The sequence below is a fragment of the Oncorhynchus tshawytscha genome, unplaced genomic scaffold (assembly GCF_018296145.1).
Source record: "Oncorhynchus tshawytscha isolate Ot180627B unplaced genomic scaffold, Otsh_v2.0 Un_scaffold_1528_pilon_pilon, whole genome shotgun sequence".
NCBI lineage: Eukaryota > Metazoa > Chordata > Actinopteri > Salmoniformes > Salmonidae > Oncorhynchus > Oncorhynchus tshawytscha.
Genome location: NW_024609832.1, coordinates 34,306 through 61,121, shown reverse-complemented (window position 1 = coordinate 61,121; position 26,816 = coordinate 34,306). Strand labels below are relative to the sequence as shown.

Here is a 26,816-nt window from a genome sequence, read left to right as displayed (position 1 = left end):
CTGGAACAGCGACAAAAAAAAAACGATCACCAACAGACGGTTTCAAGCTCCCCGCGACGGCAGCAGCCCCTGTTCGGATCGGCAATGTTGAGGATGGATGTAGCCTGCTAGAAAAAAAAGACACCGGGGCACAGTGAGAGAGAGAACACTACTGCTGTGTAGCTATGGAGATCGTAAGTGGTCGCTTTCTTTGACAGGTGTCGGAACCGGACTGAATAAAAGTATCGAAACCAGCTTCAAGGATGTACGCCAAGGGGAAAGGTGCTGTTGTGCCCTCAGATAACCAAGCAAGAGAAAAGTAAGTGGGAATAGTGTAATGTCACAAAAACACTAGCTAGAGACACTAATGCTAGGATATCTACTGTTATCTCCAACGCTCACATACACCACCTCGCTTGTTGTCATAGAAAGGGTGCAGAACAAGATACGATATGCTCTCTTCGTAGTTTTGGTTCTTTGTTTTTCAGGTTTTCTTGCATCGGTGAAGTCTTGTAGCCCTCCCTAACAAGCAATCAGTTATTAGGGGTTGATTGCTAGCCTAGCTAAACGTTAGCTTACTACTAAGGTATCCATTCCTACTAGTTTCATTCTCATCTGGTACAGCATAATAACGTAATGTATGACATTGGAGATATTAAACAACATTGGCAAATTCGTTTGTTTTAAAGCGGTCTGTGCAATATGTTGCATTTTAGAATTGAGTGGAAAAGAGCATCCCTACCTCTCTGGGTATTGGGAACAATGCATTCGTGAAGATGCTTGTGTGTTTCAGGAAGCCTGGGATTAGTTTATGGTGAAATAACGTAGCCGATTGATAGCTTTTACAAAGTTGAAACCAATGTAACCGGTTTGGTTTCAATGTAACAAAGGAGTGCCCAACGTTCCAAAAAGGAACTATTCGAACTCACTCTACATTGTATGAATGTGTACCTTCATACGCGAGTTACTGCTAGGTAGGCTAGGAGCTAGCTAGCGGCAAGTATGACAACTTTGTGTCCAAACAGTTTGTTTAGCCCTTATTAAAGAGTAAAATACGTGTCCTTTTATAAAACTAGGTTTTTTGTCATTTTAAAATTGGTCACTATGCTGAGCATTTAGCCGAATAGTTGAGTTAAACTCTAGGCAGTGTGCTAGCTCAGTTAGCGGTAGCTTACCTATCCCTTTGTCTGCTAGCTACGGGTGCCGTTTTGTCCGTGAAGGATGCTGTTCCACTGAACTGGCTGCTAGTACGACAGAAACGTTATCTTATCCACCTAGTGCTACTGTGTTGCATTTATGTTTAGTTCCTGAACATGTTTGGCTCTCAACATGTGTTATTTGGTTTCTAAAGAGATTTATTTTTATTTTTTGTTATGACCTGCAGAACCAGATACTCAAAATTATGCACCGTGAACAACACAACTACTAGGCTATTCATACTGATTTATTTGAACTTTACTGACAAGCTGTCTGTCGGTGGCTCTTTTTTCCCTGTTTCTTTCCAAATGTCAACAAAGCCAATACCTCATTATTTGCCCATGCTTTTCCTCACACTTCAGTCCATATTTCAATAAAAACTGTTCTAAGCCTTGTCCCTTAGATGTGCAATTAAATTGTCAAAACATTTGTCTGCTCCTGATGTCTATGTCGCTGCTGTGCTTGAAAATAGTATGTTAATCTCTACAATCTAGCCTAACTGATTTTATGAATCAACCTCAGCACTTGAGCTCTGGGCAGACCATAGCTTTGCTCAGAAGGCAAACTTTTGTTGATTTTCCTCCCCTCTGTCTCTATTCTTCTGCCTCCTCCCCTCTCTCTCCTCCTCGGTCTCCTCTCCTTTCTTCCCCTCCTCTCCAATGCTCAGTTCTCCCTTCCTCTCTTCCAAGTCCTCATCTCCCTCTTCTGTGTTGAATTATTGAGTGTCTGACTGAAGCGGTTGCTCTGTGCTGTGAGTTGGAGTGGTGTGTGCGGTCGCTCTGAGATAGAATAATGTGTGTGTTTTTCAGTCTGTGAGAAGGGGGGGGAGAGAGAGAGAGAGAGAGAGTGTGTGTGTCGGTGGGCTTGCTTATCCGTGTTTAAAGAGGGGTTTTGTCTGCAGCCGCAGGCAGGATGTCAGGTATACTGGTGGCGAACATCAGGGGGGAAGTTTGTGTGAGAGAGAAAGGTACTGAGGGAGGCGTGAGCTGTCCCTTTGCTGACTGAGTAATTGTGCGTGTGTGCAGAGACTACCTTCCCATCAAAACATCTCCCAGTGTTGCAGCTCAAGAAACTATCTTCCTCTCAATGTGTGAGCTTAAATAATGCAGCAGACCAGGTGCACATAGCCCCCCCACCCCGCGCACACACAGACAGGCCTCCCATCACACACAAACATTTCATCAGTGCCCTTGTGGGGGAGATCAGTAGTTTCTGTTAACCGTAGCCTTCTGTAAACGGTCAGGAGAAGACATGGTGTGTATGTGAGAGAGTAGACCTACACTAACTAAAGTCAGTGGTGTAGTGGAGGGTTAAAAGCAGTTTACCCACCATGCATCCCACTTCTGGCTTGCCTCTGAAGCTAAGCAGAGACACTCTTTCCTCTGGTCTAAAAAAAAAAAGTAATTCCAATGCCCCAGGGCAGTGATTAGGGACGTTACCCTGTGTAGAGTGCCGTCATTCGGGTGGGATGTTAAGTGTCCTGACTGTGGCCACTAAAAGATCCCATGGCACGTAGCATGAGAGAAGGGGTGTTAACCCTGGTGTTCTGGCTACATTTCCCCACCTTTTGGGGGAAAATGCATTGAAAGTATAGGCAGTGTTACTTTATTCACCGTGACCGCTGATCAGTTTGCCCGCCTGTTAATTATTATTATTATTTTTACCCCTACAGCATTGACTAAGGTTTGTGCTTGTGTGTGTGCCGAGAGACCCACACTAAACCAGCAGTCTCAAAGAGCTAAGTGACTTTCAAATCATTGAGTGCCTTGTGCAGTGGTCACATTGGTCAGTTGTGAGAGGGAGGCCTAGCTGACCCAAGACAGACAGTAAACTCTACTACACCACCAGGCAGCCTCAGACAGTGTGTGTGTGTGAGAGAACCACTACCTCTGACATCCTGGCTCATAAATCACAGACTCACCTGTCTGAAGAGCTGCAACCTCACAATTGCCTCCTGCTCTTAAGAGGATTCGTACTCTTCTCTGGCAGTGTGTTTGTCCTGTCTCACCAGTTGTTTTATCTTTGATCACAGGGTGGGAACACCCCTCAGCTATTTATGGTCCTGTGAGACAGCCCTTACGACTCACACATCAGACCTGGGTTCAAATACATGTGTATTTTGTTATTTAAGTACTTATTTTCTGTGTATTTTCAAATAATATGGGCTGACTCAACTACTTCTATTTTATTCATGAGCTGTGGCCTGCCATCAACTGATGGCAGGCACAACACAAACCTCAGATGATGAAAGGTCTAAGCTACAACATATGCAAATTAAAAATAAAATAAGTTTTCATGAAATTATAAAATAGTTTGACAACCCTGTTTTTGTATGTACATTTTTTTTTTAAACATCAAAGTCAACCGTTTATCTTTTCCAATGATGAAGACATGGCTGTCTCGTGGTCTCGTGGTATGTAAAATGGGTCAACATTGAGCACCATAATCTCCTGGATGTTTTGTATTCAGGTGTAAGAAGTCACTTTCTGACCATTTGGGTCATGGTCCAATATGTATGTGAATTTATAATAAAAAAATTATTAAAACATTTCAATTAAAGGGGATATGGTGAAAAAGTGATTCCATTTAAATGTATTTACCCTATTTTCCAATACATGCCAATACCTTCCAAATGTATTTACCCTATTTTCCAATACATGCCAATACCTTCCAAACGTATTTCCCCACAGCATTCAAATATTCAACTACTTGTCTTTTCAAATAATTTTTTTTATCTGAATATTTACTTGAAATGGGAAGGTAATTCAGATATTTGCAATAGTGTTTTAACCCAGGTCTGACATACACAGGGCCAGCTATAGCCTATTGGGGGCCCTAAGTGAGATTTTATTGGGGGGGGGCAGCTCGCGGGCAAAACATTTGCGTGGCCACTTACCAATGTGGTGTAGAAAGTGCTGCAGTTTAAGACATTTTTCTGCAGTTCTACATATTTTGCGAAGAAACATTTTAGCAATTATATAACAAATTTCATGCCATTCTACAAATTTTGCCATGTGGTAGAAAACATTTTCTTAGTTACTTTCTTGCAATTCTACCCATTTTGTCATGGGGTGAAATGTTTGAAGTTTTAAAGAGGCACTATGCAGAAATTTCTCTTAAAATTCTAATAGTTTGCCTAATTTCCGTCTGACAAAACAAGCAAGTCTAGTGTAGAGAATCACTGTACCATCTAAAACACTGAAATTGTTTCCATAAACAAAAGTATTTCACTTTCAGCTGTTTGAAGCTGGTGTACAAAATCAAAACTTAAAAATGGGAAGCATAGAAATAGAGCACATAGAATCTGCACACACAGATCTGTAACTTACTTTTCTATGACTTTTGTCAGGTCGCCCAAAAGTTACATATTGTAGCTTTTGAAGCAAATTTACAGCAGTTCTACACTTTGACTTATGCCATGTTAACCCTTTCCCGCCTGAGCAGAATGTTCCACTGGATCATTGACCTTGGCGTGCATGAATGAGTATAATGAATACATGATACCTATTTTGAAAGCTGAGAAACTGCCCTTTCAAATGACAATCAGTCAAGAAAGAACACCTATGAAAATGTATGTTATATGAAAATCTATGCTCCCCCCAAATAACTGCAATTTACAACACTTTCTAATGAAGATCGAGAAAAACTTAGAGCATATTGAGTCTCTTGTTTCGTAAGAATTGAAAATCCGAATAGAAATACCTTTTTACTGTGAATACGTTTTTTTATATGGAATGTTTCTTGGTCGAACACTTATCTGCATAGTATATTCAACACATCTGCACCAAAAAAAATACAAATAGCATTTAGTCTGACATATGATAAGGAAAGTCATAAACAAGTAATGTAATATTAATAATTCAAGAACTTTATTGAAAGAATAACATTAGGGAGGACATTGTCTCATTCAAACCTGTAAAAAAAAAATATCTCCATCATAGCCAGAACATTAAATACAACCACCTTAGAGATATTGTCATGAAAATGTATTTGTAATGGCTTTTACACCTTCAATTTCTTCTGTACATTCATTACACTAGGCCGATCACGTGAGGAATCAGAACGTGAACAATTTAAAAGCCCAACATTATTTTAGTCTTTACATGTCCTTTACATCTCCAAGGCCATGAGAGTTCTGACTCAAACATGTAGGCAGGCTGGTAGGCAGGATCTATGGGGAAAGGAAAGGACAACATACAAGGGTGAGGAACATACAGGAGAAAGTCATGGAGGAGCCACGGTGGGGGCCTCTGGTGGGCAGAGGAGTCAGCTGTCTCAGAGTAGCTGCGGTGGACCTGGAGGCTGGTATGCAGCCGGTGTCTGGTAGGACTAGGAAGCCAGGCCAGTGGGGGGGTAAGAGGGGGGACCAGAAGGGAAGAGGCAAGGGTGGAAGCGGTCTGGGGAGGGGCGTTGAGAGGCCAGGGAGCAACGCTGGGAAGTGTCTTAGACCTGTGGGGGCAGGGGGACATGCATCAAGAATACTGTATTTCCTTAACCTCCCTAAACCAGCCTGATCTGGCAAGCTCACATATTTCACTGCAAGTGAAGTGAAACCAGTGTGAGCACAGTGGTCAATCTGGTTTAATTGACATTTGAGTCATTTAGCAGACACTCTTATCCAGACCGATTTACAGGAGCCGTTAGGGTTAATTGCCTTGCTCAAGGGCATATCAACAGATAATTTTTTCATGTAGTCAGCTCAGGGATTCGAACCAGCAACCTTTTGGTTACTGGCCCAACGCTCTTAACCGCTAGTCTAACTGCCAATTTTTTTTTTTAGTAGCCCATATCAGCGACAAACTTAGCTATGTTATTGACAGTACACAGAAAATCTAGCTCACTTGTTTTGCTAGCTAGAAAGAAATGGCCCAAAAAAATTCAGAGACGGAGGGAGTAGCAACTTTCTTTCCTCATCTGATCCACCTGCTGGTTTTCACTTTGACGCTGTCAAAATATCACTCGATCCACTCTCCTTCCAGTCATCTACCAGGGCACTGAGGCAAATGGAGGATTTGCGCCATGACCTTTCATTGAAGTCAAAAAAGGTTCCCGCCCATAAATCCCTAAACCAATTCTATCTATTTGTAGCTCATGTTGTCATGTGTAAATGGCAGTTTACAGAAATTCATTTAGTGATTGGACGGCAGTGTTATTAAGGCTTTAAACCATTGTTTAACTGTTATTACAAAATTAGAATGCTCCGGGTGGAAAGGGTTTCAATGATATCTCAGTGACAAAGACTAACAAAATCAATTGGGGACCCTAGGCACATACCTGGTCGGTATTTTGCCATGATTACTACAAGTTTAGATTGGTAAATAAATAAAAAAAATTGTTAGCTGAAATTGAGAAATTGCTGATGCACAACCAAATTTCGAACTTGCACCTTGTGTATTCTACTACTATCGCAACAGTAAGTTGAGACCCTGACTGAGTTCCCAAAAACAACCTAGCGGCCTGGGGCCCTAAGCGACTGCCTATGCCTGGAGCTGGCCCTGCTCACACGGTCAGCCTTGTTGTTCTAGTAGGTTTGTGTAATCCTCATCTAGATCTTTGCTAATGCTAACTCCTATGGCTTTTTCTATAATTTTGCTAATGCAATGTCTTGTTCTGTGTTGCAGGTTAGCGCTGTACGTATATGAGTACCTGCTGCATGTAGGAGCACAGAAGTCTGCACAGACCTTCTTGTCGGAGGTAAGACGCACACACTTTTCTGTCCTACTTTGCTCCTTCCCAGTAAGGGACTAGAGTGAGACAGTGGGAGAAAGGTAGACTGACTGAGAGGAAAAGAGAGGGAGACTGAGGTAGAGATGTGGACAGGTAGCGGTAGCCTAGATGGAGGCAGTGGTAGAGGGTGACCACGAGAGGGAAGGACGGTGTTGACGAAGAGTTAGAACGAGGTGTAACTATCTCAGAGGGCATTGACTGAGAGGTAGGGAAGAGAGGCGAGCGGGAGAGAGAGTGTGCTCGAGAAAGAGGGACAGCATCGACTTGCTGAGACAGACTGATTATGTGTTCTTAACCTCTAGGCCAGGGGTGTCAAACTCATTCCACGGAGGGCCGAGTGTCTAAGGGTTTTTGGTTTTTCCTTTCAATTAAGACCTAGACAACCAGGTGAGGGGAGTTCTTCACTAATCAGTGACCTTAATTCATTATTTGAGTACAAAGGAGGCGTGAAAACCCGCAGACGCTCAGCCCTCAGTGGAATGAGTTTCACATGTACTCTAGACACACACCCACCCTGACAGTCTCCTCTCCTGCTGAGTTTAGAACTAGACATCATGTTGCTTTCTCTCTTTCAGATACGATGGGAAAAGAATATTACGTTAGGGGAGCCTCCTGGATTCCTGCACTCGTGGTGGTGGTGAGTATCTTGGCCCCTTGCATCTTCTTGTGTTCACACGTTTGTGTATTCCATTAGAATATCATTTACATTCAGATGCATGCAGTTGAAGTCAGAAGTTTACATACACTTAGGTTAGAGTCATTAAAACTCCTTTTTCAACCACTCCACAAATGTCTTGTTTATAACAAACTATAGTTTTGGCAAGTCAGTTAGGACATCTACTTTGTGCATGACACAAGTAATTTTTCCAACAATTGTTTACAGACAGATTATTTCACTTATAATTCACTGTATCACAATTCCAGTGGGTCAGAAGTTTACATACACTATGTTGACTGTGCCTTTAAACAGCTTGGAGAATTCCAGAAAATTATGTAATGGTGTTAGAAGCTTCTGATAGGCTAATTGACATAATTTGAGTCAACTGGCGGTGTACCTGTGGATGTATTTCAAGGCCTATCTTCAAACTCAGTGCCTCTTTGCTTGACATCATGGGGAAATCAAAAGTAATCAGCCAAGACCTCAGAAAAACAATTGTAGACCTCCACAAGTCTGGTTCATCCTTGGGAGCAATTTCCAAACACCTGAGGTACCACGTTCATCTGTACAAACAATAGTACGCAAGTATAAACACCATGGGACCACACAGCCATCATACTGCTCAGGAAAGAGACCCGTTCTGTCTCCTAGAGATGAACGTACTTTGGTGGGAAAAGTGCAAATCAATCCCAGAACAACAGCAAAGGTGAAGATGCTGGAGGAAATGGGTACAAAAGTAAATATCCACAGTAAAATTAGTCCTACATCGACACAACCTGAAAGGCCGCTCAGCAGGGAAGAAGCCACTGCTCCTAAACCGCCACAAAAAAGCCAGACTACGGTTTGCAACTGCACATGGGGACAAAGATCACACTTTTTGGAGAAATGTCGTCTGGTCCGATGAAACAAAAATAGAACTGTTTGGCCATATGACCATAGATTTGTTTGAAGGAAAAAGGGTAGGCTTACCAGCCAAAGAACACCATCTTTGAAGCACGGGGGTGGCAGCATCATGTTGTGGGGGTGTTTGTTGCAGGAGGGACTGGTGCACTACACAAAATAAATGGCGTCATGAGGAAGGAAAATTATGTGGATATATTGAAGCAACATCTCAAGACATCAGTCAGGAAGTTGAAGCTTGGTGTTAAATGGGTCTTTAAATGGACAATGACCTAAAGCATATTTCTAAAGTTGTGACAAAATGGCTTGGAGTGGCCATCACAAAGCCTTGACCTCAATCCTATAGAACATTTGTGGGCAGAACTGAAAAAGTGTGTGCGAGCAAGGAGGCCTACAAACCTGACTCGGTTACACCAGCTCTGTCAGGGGGAATGGGCCAACATTCACTCAACTTATTATGGGACGCTTGTGGAAGGCTACCTGAAACGTTTGACCCAAGTTAAACAATTTAAGGCAATGCTACCAAATACTAATAGAGTATATGTAAACTTCTGACCCACTGGGAATGTGATGAAAGAAATAAAAGCTGAAATAAATTATTCTCTCTCCTAATTATTCTGACATTTCACATTCTTAAAATAAAGTGGTGATCCTAACTGACCTAAGACTGGGACTCTTTACTAGGATTAAATGTCAGGAATTGTGAAAAATGTAGTTTAAATGTATTTGGCTAGGGTGTATGTAAACTTCCGAATTCAACTGTACGTGTGAGTGAGAGAGCGCACATGTCAGTGTGATAGATGGCAAGTGAGAGTAGTATGGTGAATAACTGATGTACTGTATATAGATGTCGGTGGAACGCAGATGTAGGCTAATTTAGCTGGGGGGGGGGCAATGAATCTTTCCCCCACGGTCCTTCATGCGTTTCCATGGCAATTCAATTGCTTTGGTGGCATTCGATTGACCACTTTACCGCCTCTATTGGCTCATCAGGTGCTCCCTGACATGAACCCTCTTCCTCTATTTCCCATTGCAGTGTATTCTGGGATTTGTATTGCGCTGCGCCGGACAGACGGGAGAACTGCGAACACTCCAGCGAGGCCAAGGCCTTCCATGATTACGTGAGTGACAGGCCCAAGTGTGTGTTTGTGTGTGTCTTCGTCCCGCCTCTTCCCTTGGCCTAGGGGGTGTGTGTGTGTGTGTGTGTGTGTGTGTGTGTGTGTGTGTGTGTGTGTGTGTGTGTCGCTATCGTCAGTGTGTGGAGATAATGGAATAGAGGTCTTAATCCAGTAATCCCAGCACTGGGCCGGGGCTAAGCCAGGGATTTGTGTGTGTGTGTGTTGCAGCCCTGGCATCCGGCCCAGAGCAAGGGGGGCTTTCACATCCTCAGTGCCAGAGAGCTGGTTAACTGTATGCGTGTGTGCATGCTTTGTGTGCTCTGTTTTGTCTGCCTTGGCTGGCAACTGTTTGAGTGAAGTGCCAGTTTGTAAGTCTTGAGGACCAGATGGGCACTCAAACACACAAGGTGTGTGTCTATATCATGAATAGCATTCTGTCTGTGTCTATATCCATGTCTGGCATTCTGTCTGTGTCTATATCCATGTCTGGCATTCTGTCTGTGTCTATATCCATGTCTGGCATTCTGTCTGTGTCTATATCCATGTCTGGCATTCTGTCTGTGTCTATATCCATGTCTGGCATTCTGTCTGTGTCTATATCCATGTCTGGCATTCTGTCTGTGTCTATATCCATGTCTGGCATTCTGTCTGTGTCTATATCCATGTCTGGCATTCTGTCTGTGTCTATATCCATGTCTGGCATTCTATCTGTGTCTATATCCATGTCTGGCATTCTGTCTGTGTCTATATCCATGTCTGGCATTCTGTCTGTGTCTATATCCATGTCTGGCATTCTATCTGTGTCTATATCCATGTCTGGCATTCTGTCTGTGTCTATATCCATGTCTGGCATTCTGTCTGTGTCTATATCCATGTCTGGCATTCTGTCTGTGTCTATATCCATGTCTGGCATTCTGTCTGTGTCTGTCTGGCATTCTGTCTGTGTCTATATCCATGTCTGGCATTCTGTCTGTGTCTATATCCATGTCTGGCATTCTGTCTGTGTCTATATCCATGTCTGGCATTCTGTCTGTGTCTATATCCATGTCTGGCATTCTGTCTGTGTCTATATCCATGTCTGGCATTCTGTCTGTGTCTATATCCATGTCTGGCATTCTGTCTGTGTCTATATCCATGTCTGGCATTCTGGCTGTGTCTATATCCATGTCTGGCATTCTGGCTGTGTCTATATCCATGTCTGGCATTCTGGCTGTGTCTATATCCATGTCTGGCATTCTGGCTGTGTCTATATCCATGTCTGGCATTCTGGCTGTGTCTATATCCATGTCTGGCATTCTGGCTGTGTCTATATCCATGTCTGGCATTCTGGCTGTGTCTATATCCATGTCTGGCATTTGGCTGTGTCTATATCCATGTCTGGCATTCTGGCTGTGTCTATATCCATGTCTGGCATTCTGGCTGTGTCTATATCCATGTCTGGCATTCTGGCTGTGTCTATATCCATGTCTGGCATTCTGGCTGTGTCTATATCCATGTCTGGCATTCTGGCTGTGTCTATATCCATGTCTGGCATTCTGGCTGTGTCTATATCCATGTCTGGCATTCTGGCTGTGTCTATATCCATGTCTGGCATTCTGGCTGTGTCTATATCCATGTCTGGCATTCTGGCTGTGTCTATATCCATGTCTGGCATTCTGGCTGTGTCTATATCCATGTCTGGCATTCTGGCTGTGTCTATATCCATGTCTGGCATTCTGGCTGTGTCTATATCCATGTCTGGCATTCTGTCTGTGTCTATATCCATGTCTGGCATTCTGTCTGTGTCTATATCCATGTCTGGCATTCTGTCTGTGTCTATATCCATGTCTGGCATTCTGTCTGTGTCTATATCCATGTCTGGCATTCTGTCTGTGTCTATATCCATGTCTGGCATTCTGGCAGGGGGCTCAGATATGCTGTTTTCTAAGTTCTTAGATTTTTTTCCTCTTTGTTTTCCTGTAACTTTCTCTTTGCCTTCCTCCCTCTCTCATTTTGCCCCCTTCACTCATCTCTCTTTTTTTTGAGGGGGGGGATTACTACTCTTCTCTCCCCCCTTTATTTCCTATTTTCTCTCTTTTTTTTGTGGATTAATTATTCCCCCCATCTTTGGAGGGGAGGGGGGCTGGATAGATCAATTCCATTCAGTATCGGTGAGCATCATCAGTTTTTTTATTTGTGGATTAATTATTCATGGTGGTGGATTCCTATAGGCTGAGCCAGACATTAACCTTCCCCTGTGGTGCTTCCTCAAATCAAATACATTTTTATTTGTCACATACACATGGTTAGCAGATGTTAATGCGAGTGTAGCGAAATGCTTGTGCTTCTAGTTCCGACAATGCAGTAATAACCAACAAGTAATCTAGCTAACAATTCCAAAACTACTACCTTATAGACACAAGTGTAAGGGGATAAAGAATATGTACATAAAGATATATGAATGAGTGATGGTACAGAGCGGCATAGGCAAGATACAGTAGATGGTATTGAGTGCAGTATATACATATGAGATGAGTATGTAAACAAAGTGGCATAGTTAAAGTGGCTAGTGATACATGTATTACATAAAGATGCAGTAGATGATATAGAGTACAGTATATACATATGAGATGAATAATGTAGGGTATGTAAACATTATATTAGGTAGCATTGTTTAAAGTGGCTAGTGATACATCATTTCTCATCAATTCCCATTATTAAAGTGGCTGGAGTTGAGTCAGTGTGTTGGCAGCAGCCACTCAATGTTAGTGGTGGCTGTTTAACAGTCTGATGGCCTTGAGATAGAAGCTGTTTTTCAGTCTCTCGGTCCCAGCTTTGATGCACCTGTACTGACCTCGCCTTCTGGACGATAGCGGGGTGAACAGGCAGTGGCTCGGGTGGTTGTTGTCCTTGATGATCTTTATGGCCTTCCTGTGACATCGGGTGGTGTAGGTGTCCTGGAGGGCAGGTAGTTTGCCCCGGTGATGCGTTGTGCAGACCTCACTACCCTCTGGAGAGCCTTACGGTTGTGGGCGGAGCAGTTGCCGTACCAGGCGGTGATACAGCCCGACAGGATGCTCTCGATTGTGCATCTGTAGAAGTTTGTGAGTGCTTTTGGTGAAAAGCCGAATTTCTTCAGCCTCCTGAGGTTGAAGAGGCGCTGCTGCGCCTTCTTCACGATGCTGTCTGTGTGGGTGGACCAATTCAGTTTGTCTGTGATGTGTACGCCGAGGAACTTAAAACTTACTACCCTCTCCACTACTGTTCCATCGATGTGGATAGGGGGGTGTTCCCTCTGCTGTTTCCTGAAGTCCACAATCATCTCCTTAGTTTTGTTGACGTTGAGTGTGAGGTTATTTTCCTGACACCACACTCCGAGGGCCCTCACCTCCTCCCTGTAGGCCGTCTCGTCGTTGTTGGTAATCAAGCCTACCACTGTTGTGTCGTCCGCAAACTTGATGATTGTCACTGTGTGTGTGTGTGTGTGTGTGTATTTCTGTGTGTATTTCTGTGTGTGTGTGTATTTCTGTGTGTATTTCTGTGTGTGTATTTCTGTGTGTGTATTTCTGTGTGTGTATTTCTGTGTGTGTATTTCTGTGTGTGTATTTCTGTGTGTGTATTTCTGTGTGTGTGTGTGTGTTTCTGTCTGTGTGTGTGTGTATTTCTGTCTGTGTGTGTGTGTGTGTCTGTGTGTGTTTCTGTGTGTGTGTGTGTGTTTCTGTGTGTGTGTGTGTGTATTTCTGTGTGTGTGTATTTCTGTGTGTGTGTATTTCTGTGTGTGTGTGTGTGTTTCTGTGTGTGTATTTGTGTGTTTGTGTGTGTGTGTATTTCTGTGTGTGTGTGTGTATTTCTGTGTGTGTGTGTGTGTGTGTGTTTCTGTGTGTGTGTATTTCTGTGTGTGTGTGTGTGTATTTCTGTGTGTGTGTGTGTATTTCTGTGTGTGTGTGTGTGTTTCTGTGTGTGTGTGTATTTCTGTGTGTGTGTATTTCTGTGTGTGTGTATTTCTGTGTGTGTGTATTTCTGTGTGTGTGTGTGTGTTTCTGTGTGTGTGTGTGTGTTTCTGTGTGTGTTCTGTGTGTATTTCTGTGTGTGTGTGTGTGTTTCTGTGTGTGTGTGTGTGTGTGTGTATTTCTGTGTGTGTATTTCTGTGTGTCTGTGTGTGTGTATTGTGTATTTCTGTGTGTGTGTATTTCTGTGTGTGTGTATTTCTGTGTGTGTGTATTTCTGTGTGTGTGTATTTCTGTGTGTCTGTGTGTGTGTATTTCTGTGTGTGTGTATTTCTGTGTGTGTGTGTGTTTCTGTGTGTGTGTGTGTATTTCTGTGTGTGTGTGTATTTCTGTGTGTGTGTGTGTGTGTATTTCTGTGTGTGTGTGTATTTCTGTGTGTGTGTGTGTGTGTATTTCTGTGTGTGTGTATTTCTGTGTGTGTATTTCTGTGTGTGTGTATTTCTGTGTGTCTGTGTGTGTGTATTTCTGTGTGTGTGTGTGTGTATTTCTGTGTGTGTGTGTATTTCTGTGTGTGTGTATTTCTGTGTGTGTGTGTGTGTGTATTTCTGTGTGTGTGTGTGTGTGTATTTCTGTGTGTGTGTGTATTTCTGTGTGTGTGTGTGTGTATTTCTGTATGTGTGTGTGTGTATTTCTGTGTGTGTGTGTATTTCTGTGTGTGTGTGTGTATTTCTGTGTGTGTGTGTATTTCTGTGTGTGTGTGTGTGTGTGTGTATTTCTGTGTGTGTGTGTATTTCTGTGTGTGTGTATTTCTGTGTGTGTGTGTTCTGTGTGTGTGTGTGTTTCTGTGTGTGTGTGTATTTCTGTGTGTGTGTGTGTGTGTGTTTCTGTGTGTGTGTGTATTTCTGTGTGTGTATTTCTGTGTGTGTGTGTATTTCTGTGTGTGTGTGTGTGTGTGTGTGTGTGTATTTCTGTGTGTGTGTGTGTGTATTTCTGTGTGTGTGTGTATTTCTGTGTGTGTGTGTGTATTTCTGTGTGTGTGTGTCTGTATTTCTGTGTGTGTGTGTGTGTATTTCTGTGTGTGTGTGTGTGTATTTCTGTGTGTGTGTGTGTGTGTATTTCTGTGTGTGTGTGTGTGTATTTCTGTGTGTGTGTGTGTGTTTCTGTGTGTGTGTGTATTTCTGTGTGTGTGTGTGTGTGTGTGTGTATTTCTGTGTGTGTGTGTGTTTCTGTGTGTGTGTATTTCTGTGTGTGTGTGTGTTTCTGTGTGTCTGTGTGTGTGTATTTCTGTGTGTGTGTATTTCTGTGTGTGTGTATTTCTGTGTGTGTGTGTGTATTTCTGTGTGTGTGTGTGTGTGTGTGTGTGTGTGTGTGTGTGTGTATTTCTGTGTGTGTGTGTATTTCTGTGTGTGTGTGTATTTTCTGTGTGTGTGTGTGTATTTCTGTGTGTGTGTGTATTTCTGTGTGTGTGTGTGTATTTCTGTGTGTGTGTGTGTATTTCTGTGTGTGTGTGTGTATTTCTGTGTGTGTGTGTTTTTCTGTGTGTGTGTGTGTATTTCTGTGTGTGTGTGTGTCTGTGTTCTGTGTGTGTGTGTATTTCTGTGTGTGTGTGTATTTCTGTGTGTGTGTATTTCTGTGTGTGTGTGTGTGTGTGTTGACATGTATTTCTGTGTGTGGGTGTGTGATAGTCAACCATGTAGCTGTATTGATGTAGTTTTGTCATTGATATTTAGGATTTATCTGTGTTTTGTCTATGTCAAGCATGATGCCAGTAGCCTGGTTAATGGTATTTCTATACAAACCTTGCCCTCTGGTATGATAGGTGGAGTTCTCACCATATTGCCTAGGGTGGCTAGGTCCTGGTTAGAGGTTGTTATGGAAAACTTGTCACTCTGTCTCTCTCCCCTACCTCTCTCTCTCTTTCTGAGAGGGGGATGCTAGAGGGACAGGGAGCAAAGGACTCGTCTCCATAGCAACAGCTTCGACTAACTACTGCAAGAGATGAGGGAGAAGGAGTTTGAGCAAAAGTGTGAGTGCAATGGGTAAGAACTGTGTGGGGAGTGGTGTGTATTTTTGGTGTGTGTGGGTGGGTGTATTTCTGTGGGTGGGTGGGGATTTCTGTGTGTGGGTGTGGTGGGTATTTCTGTGTGTGTGTATTATTTCTGTGTGGGTCAGGAGGTGTGTGTGTTATTGTATGGGTGGGAGGGTGTGTATTTCTGTGTGTGTGTGGGGATTTCTGTGTAGGGTGTGTGTGGTTAGGGGAGTGTGTGTGTAGGGCTGTGGGTGTGGGTGGTTAGGGAGGTGGTGTATTTCTGTGTGTGTGTGGTTGGAGGGGATTTCTGTGTGTGTGGGTGGGTGGGAGGATTTCTGTGTGTGTGTGTGGGAGTGTATTTCTGTGTGTGTGTGGGTGGGAGGGGATTTCTGTGTGTGTGTGTGTGGGTAGGTTCTGTGTGTGGGAGGGAGGGAGGGTAGGTTCTGTGGGTGTGTATTTCTGTGTGTGTGTAGGGCTGTGTGGTGTATTTCTGTGTGTGGTATTTCTGTGTGGGGGAGTGTATTTCTGTGTGTGTGGGATTTCTGGTGTGTGGTGTATTTCTGTGTGTGGTTAGGGTGTAGGGGAGGTCTGTGTGTGTGTGTGGGAGGGAGGAGGTTAGGGGCTGTGTGTGTGTGTATTTCTGTGTGGGTGGGATTTCTGTGTGTGGAGGTTAGGGTGGGTGTGTGTATTTCTGTGTGTGTGTATTTCTGTGTGTGTGTATTTCTGTGGGAGGGTAGGGAGTGTGTGGTATTTCTGTGTGTGGGTGGGTATTTCTGTGTGTGGGTGTGTGGTTTCTGTGTGGTGTGTGTATTTCTGTGTGTGGGTGTGTATTTCTGTGTGTATTTCGTGGTGTGGGTGGGTGGGTGGGTGGGTGTGTTATTTCTGGGAGGGTGGGTGTGGATTTAGGGCCGTGGGAGGGATTTCTGGAGTGTTATTTCTGTGGGAAGGAGGGAGGATTTCTGTGGGTGGAGGGAGGGAGGGAGGGGATGTATTTCTGTGGGAGGGAGGGTGGACCGTGGGAGGGAGGGGATTAGGGCCGTATTTCTGTGTGGGGGTGGGAGGGGAGGTTAGGGCCTGGGGAGGAGGGAGGTCATTGATATTTAGGATTTATCTGTGTTTTGTCTAGGGATGATGCCAGTAGGGTTAATGGTATTTCTATACAAACCTTGCCCTCTGGTATGATAGGTGGAGTTCTCACCATATTGCCTAGGGTGGCTAGGTCCTGGTTAGGGGAGGTTGTTATGGAAAACTTGTCACTCTGGGAGGGAGGGGAGGTTAGGGCTGTCTGAGGGGGGATGCTAGAGGGACAGGGAGGGAAGGAGGGCCGTGTCCATTAGCAGGGACAGCTTCGGGCTAAGGGGAGGTTACTGGGGAAGAGATGAGGGAGAAGGTTAGGAGGGGGGAGGGAGGGAGGTTAGGGCAATGGGGAGGAGGTTAGGGAGGTTAGGGCCGGGGGAGGTTAGGGAGGTTAGGGCCGTGGGAGGGAGGGAGGGGTGGGAGGGAGGAAGGGGAGGGAGGGAGGGGAGGTTAGGGCCGTGGGAGGGAGGGAGGGGTGGGAGGGAGGGAGGGAGGGGAGGTTAGGGCCGTGGGGGGAGGTTAGGGCCGTGGGGGGAGGGAGGGAGGGGAGGTTAGGGCCGTGGGAGGGAGGGGAGGGAGGGGAGGTTAGGGCCGTGGGAGGGAGGGAGGGGGGAGGGAGGGGAGGTTAGGGCCGTGGGAGGGAGGGGGGAGGTTGGGGGGGGAGGGAGGGGAGGTTAGGGCCGTGGGGAGGGAGGGAGGGGGGAGGTTAGGGCCGTGGGGAGGAGGGAGGGAGGTTAGGGCCGTGGGAGGGAGGGGGGGAGGTTAGGGCAGTGGGAGGGAAGGGGTGGGAGGGAGGTTAGGGCCATGGGAGGGAGGGAAGGGGTGGGAGGGAGGGAGGGAGGGGAGGTTAGGGCCGTGGGGGGGAGGGGAGGTTAGGGCCGTGGGGAGGGAGGGAGGGGTTAGGGCCGTGGGGGGAAGGGGAGGGAGGGGAGGTTAGGGCCGGGGGGAGGGAGGGGAGGTTAGGGGAGGGGGAGGGGAGGTTAGGGCCGTGGGAGGGAGGGAGGGGAGTTAGGGCCGTGGGAGGGAGGGGGGAGGGGAGGTTAGGGCCGTGGGAGGGAGGGGAGGTTAGGGCAGTGGGAGGGAGGGGAGGTTAGGGCCGTGTGGGGGAGGAGTTTAGGGCCGTGGGGAGGGAGGGGAGGTTAGGGCCGTGGGGAGGGAGGAGGTTAGGGCCGTGGGGGGAGGGAGGGGAGGTTAGGGCCGTGGGGAGGGAGGAGGTTAGGGAGGTTAGGGCCGTGGGGGGAGGTTAGGGCCGTGGGGGGAGGGGGAGGGAGGGAGGGAGGGAAGGGGTGGGAGGGAGGGAGTTTAGGGCCGTGGGAGGGAGGGAAGGGGTGGGAGGGAGGGGGGAGGGGTGGGAGGGAGGGGGGAGGGAGGGCCGTGGGGGGAGGTTAGGGAGGGAGGGGAGGTTAGGGCCGTGGGAGGGAAGGGGAGGGAGGGGAGGTTAGGGCCGGGGGGGAGGGAGGGGAGGTTAGGGAGGGGGGGAGGGGAGGTTAGGGCCGTGGGAGGGAGGGAGGGGAGGTTGGGGAGGGAGGGAGGGGAGGTTAGGGCCGTGGGAGGGAGGGAGGGAGGTTAGGGCCGTGGGAGGGAGGGAGGGAGGGGGGAGGTTAGGGCCGTGGGAGGGAGGGGAGGTTAGGGCAGTGGGAGGGAAGGGGTGGGAGGGAGGGAGGGGGGAGGGGAGGTTAGGGCCATGGGAGGGAGGGAAGGGGTGGGAGGGAGGGGAGGTTAGGGCCGTGGGAGGGAGGGAGGGAAGGGGTGGGAGGGAGGGAGGGGGAGGGGAGGTTAGGGCCGTGGGAGGGGGGGAGGGGGAGGTTAGGGCCGTGGGAGGGAGGGAGGGGCCGTGGGAGGGAGGGAGGGGGGGAGGTTAGGGCCGTGGGAGGGAGAGAGGGAGGGGAGGTTAGGGCCGTGGGAGGGAGAGAGGGAGGGGAGGTTAGGGCCGAGGGAGGGGAGAGGGTGAGAAGGAGGAGTACAGATGTTTGGGGAGGGAGAGGGGTTTAAGGGGAATGAGCCGGATGGAAGAGAAGGAGCGAGATGGAGGGAGACCCAATGCATCTATTAGTGTGTGATTGTGTGCTTCATCTTTTAACACGTGTGTGTTGCAGAGTGCGGCAGCAGCCCCCAGTCCTGTGATGGGGAATATGCCTCCTAATGATGGTATGCCAGGAGGACCCATGCCGCCTGGATTCTTCCAGGTAATACACCTCTTCATCCCTCTCTTCTGCTACCTCCCTCGCCCCTCACTTTACGCATAGTTAAACTCCCTCTTGTCATCTCTCCCTCCACTCCTCCAAGCATCTACACCATCCATTACTTTATTCCATCTCTTCCTACATCTCCTCACACTTTTTCACCTCTCTCTCTCCACCTCCAATGATCCCACACTCCTCTTCTCTCGCTCTCTCTCTATATATATATCACACACACACACACATGGCCAGACAGTGTGATGGACAGCACTGGCATTTGACAGCACTGGCATTTGGCAGCAGCGACGATAAGGTGGAACGGAGAGAGGGGGAGAGAGAGGGGCCTCAATGTGTTTGTTTCTGTGGCTACCACTTTATTGTTTGTCTAGAGAGCGAGAGAGAGTGGAAGAGAACTAGAGAGAGAGCTGGAATGAAATAATGGAAGGGAGGAAGTAGGTGAGAGTGGGGGATGGCAAGAGTAGCGAGAGAGTGAGAAAAGAGAGGAGAGGCACGGAAGTGCTATTTATAACACAAGTGAGGGAGGAGGGTGTGTGTGCCTGTGTTGTCCTTTTTGTACAAGTGGCCTTATCATTAGCAAGAGCTGTTTGCTGCAAATATGCCTGTGTTGCTATTATCGTGTGTGTGTTTTGGTGTTCGCCAATAATTATTTTTAAATAGAAGATGCACACAACTCACAAAACAAACCTGAAGTCATACATGCAGTCTGCAGTTCGTCAGTCTAGTTGCATGTCCTGATGTTGAACAAACAGTGTGGGATGGACAGCGACCAGCCATGCTTTAGGCTCCTTTGATCCACTCGTTCTGAGCTGTGCGTTTTAGCTGTGTCAACATTGCCCTCTAGTGGTGAAGACACCCTCTTACCATGGATTAGGAAAAACGGCCTCCTCTCCCTCTCCGTGTTCTGATTGGCTACTGCCTAGCTTCTCTGCCACATCCCATCCCTTGCTCCTGAATGTGTAATTGTGTTAGCTCCCCCCTCTCTCTGATGTCACTCTTCTCATCTCTCAGGGTCCGCCAGGCTCCCAGCAGTCTCCTCACGCACAGCCCCCCCACGGCATGGGACCACATGGACAGGTAACACACACACAGAGAGAGAGAGATTAATAATTGACTCTCTCCTCTGGAGCTGTTCTGGGGGGAGGGAGCTTTAGCCTCCACACAGACACACTCCACCAACACCTCATCAATAAAACAAGAGGAGCCACTGTGGACCTACACACTGAGCATGTGCACAGGACAGACAAAACCCACACACTGATCTACATGTAAGGCTAAAGGAGGAGAGCAAATCCTCTGTAAAATACCTTGTTAATGAGCCGGCTCATTGTTTTAGTTTTCTGTGTTCTCACCCCCCCCTTCCTCCTCATCCTCCATTCACACTCTGTCCATCATCTGTCTGCTCTGCTCCTTTTCAGTCGGAATGACAAACTCTCTCTCTCGGTCTCTCTCAGCCTTTCATGTCACCACGGTTTCCAGGTGGACCCCGCCCCTCACTCCGAATGCCAAATCAGGTATGGACCACACGCTCACCTATACAGCTGAACATGCAACTTCCAGGTAGGTATGTGCTGGTGGTCCATACTCACCATCGCCCTTTCTCTCGACCATCTGTTTCCCTCAGCCTCCAGGGGGAATCCCAGGGTCTCAGCCTCTCCTGCCAAACAGCATGGACCCCACCAGACCACAAGGTGTGTGTGTGTACACATTATTCATGCTTGTGTTTTTATGGAAGCTTGCAGTTTTTCCAAGTGTCGTTCCTCTCTGAGAATGCCGGTGCCCCCAGGACCTTACAGATCTAGGGGGTCATCTGGGTGGAAGATAGGATAGTGTTGGTCTCGGTGTGTGTTTTGGCTTGAGATTACAGGTTCAAATTAAGAGATGACCATTTAACCTAACAGGGGTCCCAGTTAATGAGATTAGAGTTTAGTCTGTTGCCTGCCATAAACCCTGCCTTCCAGGTTCAGACTGGCCATATGTGGATTAGGTGTGGAGGTGACCGTTTCATTGGATAAAAGCGTTTGCTAAGTGAATCGAATTAACCATTAGACCATCATATAGTATCTTCATGTTAACACCAACACACACTGGTAGTTAAGACTGTGTTCTTGTCATCTTTTCTCCTGTAGGACATCCTAATATGGGCGGGCCAATGAGAATGAACGCTCCAAGAGGAATGGGGCCCATGGGTCCACAGGTAAGTGCGTGCGCACACATACACGCACACACACTCTATAGTTTTGACACCGTGTATCTCTTCTCTCTATGTAGAACTACGGGGGTATGAGACCCCCTCCCAACTCCATGGGTGGTCCTATGCCTGGGATGAACATGTAAGTGTTCCCTCCATAGGGAGAAATACAGTCTATCCCATAGCACCAGCTTCATGGTTGAATATCGAAGGCCCCGACATCATGAATGTTGAACTGTTGTTTTCTTGGTTTATGGCAGTGTTTCCTATACTTACAGTTTCTCTCTGTCTCTCAGGGGACCTGGTGGTAGAGGGCCGTGGCCTGGTCCCAATGCTAACTCAGTAAGTTGTTTCCTCCTCGCTCAATTTGTCATAGATTAGATTATTCATTAAAAGGATTATAATTTTAACATGTTGCCTGAAAAGGTACTATACTGACCTCATGTTGCTGGAGGAAAGAACTACTGGTTAGTTGAGAGTCTCTCCTGGCGGTAACTATGACCCCCCCCCCCTAACCTCTAGTTTCCCTTCTCTCATCACAGATACAATACTCCTCCTCATCTCCCGGCCACTATGTGGTGAGTAGCCAACCGTCAGTGTTTTCAATAACTTGTCGCTTATACTGACTTACACTGACTCTACTCCAGCCACTTTAATCATGGGAATTGATGGGAAATGTTGTAAATATATCACTAGCCACTTTAAACAATGCTACCTTATATAATGTTACTTACCCTACATTGTTCATCTCATGCATACGTTGATACTGTACTCTACATCATCGACTGCATCCTTATGTAATACATGTATCACTAGCCACTTTAACTATGCCACTTGGTTTACATACTTATCTCATATGTATATACTGTACTCGATATCATCTACTGTATCTTGCCTATGCTGCTCTGTACCATCACTCATTCATATATCCTTATGTACATATTCTTTATCCCCTTACACTGTGTATGACAGTAGTTTTTTTTGGAATTGTTAGTTAGATTACTTGCTCGTTATTACTGCATTGTCGGAACTAGAAGCACAAGCATTTCGCTACACTCGCATTAACATCTGCTAACCATGTGTATGTGACAAATAAAATTTGATTTGATAAAACTGTTCCTTAGCTGTGGAAATGGGAAATTGTGTGCAATGTTCTTATTGACCTTTTTGAACTGTTTCCCAGGGTCCTCCAGGAGGAGGGGGGCCGCCCGGAACTCCCATCATGCCCAGCCCAGGTGGTGCGTCCCTTAAATAAGCCCCCCCCCCAGCACCAGTACTATATTTAGACACTGTGTTGCCTCTCTCTGTGGACTAATGTTATGCTATTGTGTTCGTCTCCCCCAGACTCCAACAACTCCAGTGAAAACATCTACACTATGATGAACCCTATAGGACCAGGAGGAAACAGACCCAACGTGAGTCACATTACACGTCGTATTCCACCGCGCGATACAGTATGACTTTATCCCCCTGCTGATTAGAGAGCAATAAAACCAGACTAAAGGTCCAGTCACTGAGACATCTTTGTGTGTGTGTGTGTGTGTGTGTCTCTCTTCCAGTTCCCTATGGGCCCGGGGCCTGATGGACCGATGGGAGCTATGGGAGCCATGGAACCTCACCACATGAATGGCTCACTAGGTGGGTGACAGGGTTATGAACACCTGTTATAATGCAGTCGTAAGGGTGACATAATGTTCAGTGCATGGGTTTAACTGTTTTGAATCTCATCTCTCTCAGGCTCTGGGGACATGGACGGGTTGCCAAAGGTGAATATAAATCCCCTTTTCTACAACATTTGACTTGAATCTCAAACGGACAGGGTTTACAGTCAAGGGGACATGTCTTGGTGCTGCTGAGCAAATAACTTGTGGTACGACATATTTGTAGAGTTATCTATCTATCTATCTATCTATCCAGAACTCTCCTAACAACATGGGGGGTATGAGCAACCCTCCCGGGACGCCGCGGGACGATGGAGAGATGGGTGGAAACTTCCTCAACCCATTCCAAAGTGAAAGTGTGAGTACTGCTGGCCGATGAACCCTGACCCTTGTACCTTGACCCCACAAGAACCATGGTGGGTGACCTGGTATGTAATGTTGTAGTGGTTACATTTTTCACTCATATCTACCCCCCCCTCCCCCCTTCCCTTTTTCTCTTCACAGTATTCACCCAACATGACGATGAGTGTGTAATTTTAATTTCTTTATTTTTGTATTTTCTTTTGGTTATTTTATTTTTGTACCTTTCCACCTGGATTTTTCCAACCCCTCACCTTGGATCGGACTCATTCTGCCTTTCCCACCTCACCTCACCCCCACCCCCCCGGAACTCTCACCGCTACCCAGGCTTCTAGGACAGCCCTGGGGCATGCTGGGCCTCTAGTGAAGGCGGAGCTTCCCGACGCTGTCTGTGGCATAGACAGGAAACAGAGACACAGGAAGTCCCTACTCTCTAACCCCGCTCCCTGCCTCTCTGACTTCTTGTCAGGCTCTGGACAATGAGAGAGGGGATGATGGAGAGACTGGATAACATGGACACCCTTCAGGACACAGCATGGTAGGGTTCTGTCAGTAGCTGTCTGGAAGCTCGACAAACATTACATTGGCATTCGCTTTTATTTTGATGTTTTTATGTGTTTCTAATGGATACAGGGGTGGAACAGGATCATGAATGATCCCCTTTTCCCTATGTAGTGCACTACTTTAGAGGAATAGGGTGTCATTTGGGACCTAGACATGGAAGTGTCGTCCACCCCCCTCCCCTCGTTCACTCTGTGTATACATTTAAAAAACACAAGTGTTGTGATGTTTTCCATTACTCTGTATGTAATGTATTATTGCTATTCTTTTATAATATTTTATTGTTCTGATTAATAATATTGTTATGATGATTCTGGTTATTTTAAAATGTAGGATTTAATTTCTGTAGTTTTTGTTGTTGTTGAAAGGACACACACAGTGATGACCTCTTCGTTAGTAACTTCACAGGATGGTGAACCTTCGCTAGTCTCCTTAAGGAAAATACCACAGGATATACACGATCTACTGCCCCCTCTTTGCCCAGTCAGAGGGCAGCACCTTGGTCCATCGTGGTACTTTAAATTGTAATTCCCATAGTAATGTCCCTCTCCATCCCCCTGAGAAGGTGTATTCTCTGTAGTAGACTAAGTGACCCTGAACATGCAGAGGATGCACAGTTGTATTTATTTGTTTCATTTTCCATTGAGACAGACTTATTGTCAACCTGTTCTGTCTGCACACTCTGGAATCACTCTGCACCAATCAGCATCCATCTCCTAGAGGAAGACATCTTGGAAGTGTCTGGTTTTTGTTTTGATTGTATTTTTTACCCAGAGGGCAGTTCTGACCTTCTGTGAAATGATTCTGATTGGATGCTTAAAGGACTCTTGTAACAGAGCTGAGCCAATCAGTAGGCGGTTTGGCAGTTGCCATGGTAACTGCCTGTTAAGATCCCCCAAAAGGACAACATTTGTCCTTACACACACAACCAACCAGTCGGCCTACCTATGCCACCCCCCTCCCCAACCAACCAGTCGGCCTACCTACGCCCTCCCCAACCAACCAGTCGGCCTACCTACGCCCTCCCCAACCACTGCTCTCTCCCTTTGTGATGTCTGTCTGTCTTTTGGTTTGTTGTAAATACTGTAAAGGGAATTTTGATATCATGACATGTTTTGATATTTCCGTCACAATCAATGACTGATGAGAAACGAGTTGATTCAGACCAACTGGGTATGAAAAGAGACGGTGTGTGTTTTTACAGTACCTCACTGTTTATCTCTGACACAACTAGGGCCAGGAGCAACCCTCTATATTGGATCATTACTTAGGGAGCTACAACTAACGTTAGAGTCCAGAGTGTTTCCTGTCCAGGTCAAGCTGTTAGGGAAATCTCCTGTCCCTAGTAACGATAGATGAAAATAAGGTTTTCTATTAAGGATTTGTTTTCTGTATTTGAATTGAGAAAGGATGTAAAAACGCAGGTTCTTGATGATATGAAGAGTGTTAAGGGGGTGTATTTTGAGATACTGCTGTATAGGTTCAACTCTGAACCATATTCACTCAGGGCAAATCTGAAATGCACCCAATTCCCTATATGTAGTGCCCTACTGAAGCCAAAAGTACTGCACTACATAGGGAATAGGGTGCCATTTAGGATGTGCCCTAGTTGGCACCAGTGCAAAGTGTTTCTGTTATTGTTGGAAGAGGATAATTCTAGGACAACAAACCATGAAACTGTTTCTGTTTCTAAAATGTGAGATATATTTACTTACCATAACTAGGGCTATGACTTTTTATGTGCCCTTGTCAGTGGAGGCTGCTGAGGGGAGGATGGCTCATAATGTCTGGAATGGAGCGTGGAACCGCGTTTGATCTGTCTGATAACATCTCACTGATTCTGCTCCAGCCATTACCACAAGCCTGCCGTCCCCAATTAAGGTGTCCCACCGACCTCCTGTGGTCCTTGTCTTTTCATGTGCTCAGGAAAAACTCACGGCCCTACTCATTACCTTCATTTGACCTTTCTGCTCTGCCCGTACCGATCGAGGACTTATCTTTATATATGTGACAGCATGGGCAGTACCATTGTGGCTACAACCCATAAGAATCCCCATCCAGTTGCCTACTTTAATATGGCGGAAGTATGGTGGAAGCCCTCAATGGCGCTGCCCATGCTAACACAGCATTTTGGCCACTATAGGCCTCTATCATTCTCTATGGCACTACCTTTTTCAAGTTGTGTTCCCTGACCATGTGACCTGTTCAGGCAAACCTCCTGGCCCTAGTTCTTCCCTTCTGATCATGAGGTGTCAAACTCTGCACCGGTGCAAACGCCTCTCCTGTATGTAAAATCAACGTTGTCACATTGTTGGTCATTTCTGTGTTTCTATGGTGATGTGTAATACTGTTTCATTCTGGGAGGGTTGAAAGGAGGGGGGGGACGGAGGGTAAGGAAACATGTTTCTGTTCCTTGGGGTGTATCCATCTCGATCGTCTAAAGGAGAATCTTCTCTCCTTTCACCTGCACTGATGTGAAAGAAGAGATGATGTGAGGAGAGGAAGCCACTTTGGACTGAGATGCAGACCATGTTTTTCTCTGGTGACAAAGCAGTATTGAAGACGAGGCAGTCTGTTTCCCGGTGCCAGTATTTCAGAACTTTTAGTCCATTACAATGATCCTGTGTTTTTAAAATTCTGTTCACCCCTTTTGGATTGGGTGCCTCGTTGATTTGAAGATCCAACTGAAAGAGAAATCTGACCGATCTCTTGCAGTGCTGTGTATATAAATGATTCCATTTGTTTGGAATATTGCTATATTCAGGTTCTTTTCAAAAGCAGGGGGACCATAATCTAAGGGGACAACACGGTATCATGCCAATCTGGATGAAACATTGTGAGGAACTGCCTCCTGGGTTTGCTTTGTATTTCCCGATAGGCTAGTTTCCGCTCCTAAATGTCTAGTGTAGTAATAAAACGTTTCCTATTTGTACGTTTTATGTTGTAATAACGTTTCTTTAGAGACTGATTAAAAAGTTGATTATTGAGAAAAAGGTGGGAAGTCTTGCATCAATAAATGTCATTTGTTTTAGGTTTTTCATCGAGTCATCAGTTTTTTTTTCCTGTGTCCCTCTCGTTGTAGATGCATCAAAATAAAACTACTTCACTGCTTTTGCCAAGACATTTAGTTCTTTCAACACATTTTATTAGAGGCTTCTGGTTCCATGACCTCAATTAGTTTGCTCTCTCTCGCACTGCTGACGATGAAGACAAAGGAAGTGTATGTGTGTTTAC

The 26,816-nt window shown here is 46.0% G+C and overlaps 1 protein-coding gene across 3 annotated transcripts; it reads left to right on the top strand.

Annotated features, from left to right (window-relative positions):
* On the top strand, positions 1-26,693 carry LOC112235109 (single-stranded DNA-binding protein 3-like). Of its 3 annotated transcripts, none has more exons than XM_042319495.1 (18): positions 1-298; positions 6,798-6,870; positions 7,479-7,540; positions 9,498-9,582; positions 18,708-18,797; positions 19,821-19,886; positions 20,264-20,323; positions 20,434-20,500; positions 20,939-21,006; positions 21,081-21,142; positions 21,297-21,342; positions 21,543-21,578; positions 22,184-22,235; positions 22,345-22,415; positions 22,560-22,638; positions 22,738-22,766; positions 22,918-23,019; positions 23,349-26,693. In XM_042319495.1, exons 1-18 carry the CDS (start codon positions 243-245, stop codon positions 23,502-23,504), a joined length of 1,260 nt encoding a protein of 419 aa, XP_042175429.1. In that variant the 5' UTR covers positions 1-242; the 3' UTR covers positions 23,505-26,693. The 3 variants fall into 3 exon arrangements, with proteins under 3 accessions (XP_042175429.1, XP_042175428.1, XP_042175430.1); XM_042319494.1 differs by having other exon boundaries at positions 22,184-22,238; XM_042319496.1 differs by having other exon boundaries at positions 2-298; positions 22,184-22,238; positions 23,166-23,491.
* Positions 26,694-26,816: the final 123 nt, after the last annotated feature.